Consider the following 4,880-nt stretch of genomic DNA (forward strand, 5'->3'; position numbering starts at 1 on the left):
CTTGTGTCCTTCCCGTTGAGATCAGGAACAAGACAAGGATGCCCACTCTCACCACTCTTGTTAAACATAGTATTAGAAGTCCTAGCAACAACATCAGACAACAAAGAGAAATAAAAGGTATCCAAATTGGCAATGAAGAAGTCAAACTCTCTCTCTTTGCAGACGACATGATTCTTTATATGGAAAATGTAAAAGACTCCACCCCCAAACTACTAGAACTCATACAGCAATTCAGCAATGTGGCAGGATACAAAGTCAATGTGCAGAAATCAGTGGCTTTCTTATACACTAACAATGAAAATACAGAAAGGGAAATTAGAGAATCAGTTCCATTTACTATAGCACCAAGAACCATAACATACCTGGGAATAAACCTAACCAAATAGGTAAAGGATCTGTACTTGAGGAACTACTGAACAGTCATGAAAGAAATTAAAGAAGACACAAAAAGATGGAAGGCCAATGCATGCTCTTGGATCGGAAGAATAAACATTGTTAAAATGTCTATACTGCCTAGAGCAAGCTATACATTTAATGCTATTCCAATCAAAATTCCACCGGTATTCTTCAAAGAGCTGGAGCAAATAATCCTAAAATTTGTATGGAATCAGGAGAGACCCCAAATCGCTAAGAAAATGTTGAAAACAAAAATAAAACTGGGGGCATCACATTACCTGATTTCAAGCTTTACTACAAAGCTGTGATCACCAAGACAGCATGGTACTGGCATAAAAACAGACACATAGACCAGTGGAACAGAGTAGAGAGCCCTGATATGGCCTCTCAACTCTATGGTCAAATAATCTTCGACAAAACTGGTAGAAATATACAGTGGAAAAAAGACATACTCTTCAATAAATGATGCTGAAAACTGGATAGGTATATGTAGGAGAATGAAACTCGACCATTCTCTTACAACGTACACAAAGATAAACTCAAAATGGATAAAAGACCTTAACATGAGACAGGAATCCATCAGAATGCTAGAGGAGAACATAGGCAGTAATCTCTTCGATATCAGCCACAGCAACTTCTTTCAAGATATGTCTCCAAAGGCAAAGGAAACAAAAGCAAAAATAAACTTTTGGGACTTCATCAAAATCAAAATCTTCTGCACAGCAAAGAAAACAGTCAAGAAAACAAAGAGGCAACCCACGGAATGGGAGAAGATATTTGCAAATGACAGTACAGACAAAAGGTTGATATCCAGGATCTATAATGAACTCCTCAAACTCAACACACACAAAACAGACAATCATATTAAAAAAAATGGGCAGAAGATATGGATAGACACTTCTCCAATGAAGACATACAAGTGGCTATCAGACACATGAAAAAATGTTCATCATCATTAGCCATCAGGGAGATTCAAATTAAAACTACATTGATATATATCATCTTACACCAGTTAGAATGGCCAAAATTAGCAAGACAGGAAACAACATGTGTTGGAGAGGATGTGGAGAAAGGGGAACCCTCTTCCACTGTTGGTGGGAATGCAAGTTGGTGCAGCCTCTTTGGAGAACAGTGTAGAGATTCCTCAAGAAATCAAAAATAGAACTTCCCTCTGACCCTGCAATTGTACTCCTGGGTATTTACCCCAAAGATACAGATGTCGTGAAAAGAAGGGCCATCTGTACCCCAATGTTTATAGCAGCAATGCTCACGGTCGCCAAACTGTGGAAAGAACCAAGATGCACTTCACCGGGTTAATGTATAAGGAAGATGTGGTCCATATACACTATGGAGTATTATGCCTTCATCAGAAAGGACAAATACCCAACTTTTGTACCAACATGGACGGGACTGGAAGAGATTATGCTGAGTGAAGTAAGTCAAGCAGAGAGAGTCAATTATCACATGGTTTCACTTATTTGTGGAGCATTACAAAAAGCATGGAGGACATGGGGAGTTAGGGAGAAGGGGGTTGGGGTAAATTGGAAGGGGAGGTGAATCATGAGAGACTATGGACTTTGAAAAACAATCTGAGGTGTTTGAAGTGTCGGGAGGGTAGGAGGTAGAGGTACCATGTGGTGGGTATTATAGAGGGCACGGATTGCATGAAGCACTGGTTGTAGTGAAAAAAATAATTATACTGTTATGCTGAAATAAATAAATGGAAAATAAATAAATAAATAAATAAATAAATAAATAAATAAATAATTTGTGTCCTAGACTTGCAGAGTCAAGGTGAAATCAGAATCTGGCAGACTGTGATCTCCATGACCCTGGAAAGGAGTGCAAACTCAGCAATGACACACAGGTGACTGTGGAGAGCCTGGGAGCAAGAAGAGTCCCTTATGGAGTATGCGGACAAAAGGAATGGCTCCTGTGTTGCCTGCTGAGACTGTTCCTCACCTGACAGAGTGACAGGAAGAGTAGAGGAGACCAGGTGTGAGGTGGTTAGCAAGTGTCCACCATGGGGGATCCTTGCAACTTCTTTACCTCCTAACCACTTATGGGAGGGGGAAGCCATCCTGTGAGGATTTTTTTTTCTGCTTTCTACCTCTCATGGGACTACATGCATTTCAGATGAGCATCTCGTGTCTTGGAGTGAGTGTGTCTTGTCCTGGAATTGATCAGGTGCAGGGATAGCAGACTAATCAGGGGGTTAAGCTGCAGTTTTATGATATCGGAACAACCTGGCCTATGTCCTCCTCCCCAGAGGCCAGTCAAAGTCCACAGTCCATGTCCTAACCTGAATTTCACAGAGGGAGGAGGGAAGAGGATTCAGAGTGTGCATCCTTCTTCTATTTGGACCCACATACCCCAACTCTATGATTAGTCAGTGACTGAGCCCAGTTCCTAAAAGACAAGTCCTGTGTTATCCAGACTAATCAGACAATCGTCTTCCTGGTCACTATGATGTTGCCTGGGCAGATGGGGGATTCTTGTCCAGTCATCCTGAACGCTGGGGTTCCTGATCAATAGATAAGGGAGATCCAGTCTCTCTCATCATAGGGTTGTTGTATGGTCCTTCTCTGAGACTGGAGTCATTTTGCTCCCAGGTGGGGAGGAAGTGTGAGACACACTGTTTGTATGCTTATCCCCTCTTCCCCCAGACTATCAACTCCCTAACCCCCGGGACACTCCTGTATTTTTTGCACTGTGACCTGAGCCCTTAGACCCACAAACAGAATTCAGTGAAGGTTCAGTAAATTCCATGAATCCATATTACATGGATGGTGACTATTCTGAATCAGTCATAACTGTATCCTCTGTCCCTTGTTCTGTCTTCACACTTTGGTATGGAATGGACTGTGTCCCCTAAAAACCCTGAATGGTGACTCTAACCTGTACTGTGCTTATTAAAGATAAGGCATTAAAGGATGGGATAATGGATAAATGAGCTTTTAAGGTTGGTGCCCTAATAAATAGGACTTGTATCTTTCGAAGAAAATGTAGAGACACCAGGGGTGAACACACAGAGAAATGCTATGTGAGGACCCAGGAAGAATGCTTCAATCTGCAAGCCAGGAAGAGAGAACTCAGGAGAAATCAGCCCTATTGTTACCTTGAACTTGAACACTCAGCCTCCAAATTGTGAGAAAATAAAAATCTTTTGATTTATCCACCCAGTCTGCAATACTGTTATGGTACCTGTAGCAAACTAGCATAATACTCAGGGACTCTGTTCTCAGGGCAACCTGCCCCAGCATTTAGAAATTTTCCACTCAGTTTGCCTACAATAGAAAATATGTTTCTATCTGGACAGTCTTTGGGGACAGAATTGAGAAACAAAGACAATATTAGAGACAGTTCCCTCAGTTTGGTTTCAGACCTGGTTTAGGCCAAGCAAAAAGAAGAGAAGCAACTGTCTTGGCAGAAGATGGATGTTGAACAAGGAAACCCCATCACTGTGGGGAAAGCAGGTTTTTGTCTCACTTCCTCATAGGACTGGAACACTGTGTGAGCATTCAGACTGTCATCCCATGCTGAGCAGTAATAATCAGCCTCATCCTCAGTGTGGAGCCCAGTGATGGTCAGGGTGCCTGAGCTGCCAGACATGGAGCCAGAGAATCGATCTGGGACACCAGAGGGTCGGTTGCTACTACCATAGATGATGAGTTTGGGGGTTATTCCTGGAAGTTGTTGGTACCAATTCACATAATTACCACTCCCAATATTGGAGCTGCTTCCAGTGCAGGAGATGGTGACCCTCTGTCCCAGGGCCCCAGACACAGAGGGTGGCTGAGTCAGCATAGACTGGGCCGAAGACCCTGGAAGGAGGAGAGCAACAGAAATGGTCATACTGGAATCTAGAGACAAGAAAGGAAACAGAGTTTACATGTCCTCCCAGGAACCCTTCCCTTGTCCCTGCATCCAGTCACCTGTACAGTGAGCCAGAAGGGTGAGGAGGAGAGAGGACAAAGCTATGATGAAGGCCATAATCAATCCTGATGTCTGTGGTCCTGACAGCTGAACAGAGCCTCCCTTCACCCGTCTCTACCCCTCTTCATCCTCTGAGAGAGGGAGGGCCCATTCATGCAAATGAGACCCCAGGTTTCTATACCCTCACTGACCTGGGGTCAAGACATTCTGCCTGAACATGTCTGGGATTGGGTTGGGGAGGAGCTGTGTGGGGTCAGGGGATGGGGAGGTCCCAGCTGTGAGCCTTGAGCAGAGGGTACAGGCAGCAATGCCAGATGGCAAGACCAAGCTTTTATTACTTCTGACTCCTCAGAAATGGGCCCCAGTGCCCCCTGGTGTCCAGACTCAGATACATCACTGTGTGAAATGGTGAACAAAACCCAAAAGAGAGAACTCCTGCTACCTCGATGCTCTGTACACTATCACCTCACTTAAGGCCAGGACAAATGTCCCTCTATTGTCCCTCCAAAGCCTCATGCCAGATTTTATGCTCTACTGAGACACCTCAG

The 4,880-nt window shown here is 43.7% G+C and overlaps 1 gene segment (V, D, J or C); it reads right to left on the reverse strand.

Annotated features, from left to right (window-relative positions):
- Positions 1-3,786: 3,786 nt before the first annotated feature.
- Positions 3,787-4,457, reverse strand: LOC131810983 (probable non-functional immunoglobulin lambda variable 1-50). The segment is given in 2 exon segments: positions 3,787-4,220; positions 4,332-4,457. Coding segments are annotated over 2 exon segments (492 nt in total).
- Positions 4,458-4,880: the final 423 nt, after the last annotated feature.

Source organism: Mustela lutreola, chromosome 11 (genome assembly GCF_030435805.1).
Source record: "Mustela lutreola isolate mMusLut2 chromosome 11, mMusLut2.pri, whole genome shotgun sequence".
NCBI lineage: Eukaryota > Metazoa > Chordata > Mammalia > Carnivora > Mustelidae > Mustela > Mustela lutreola.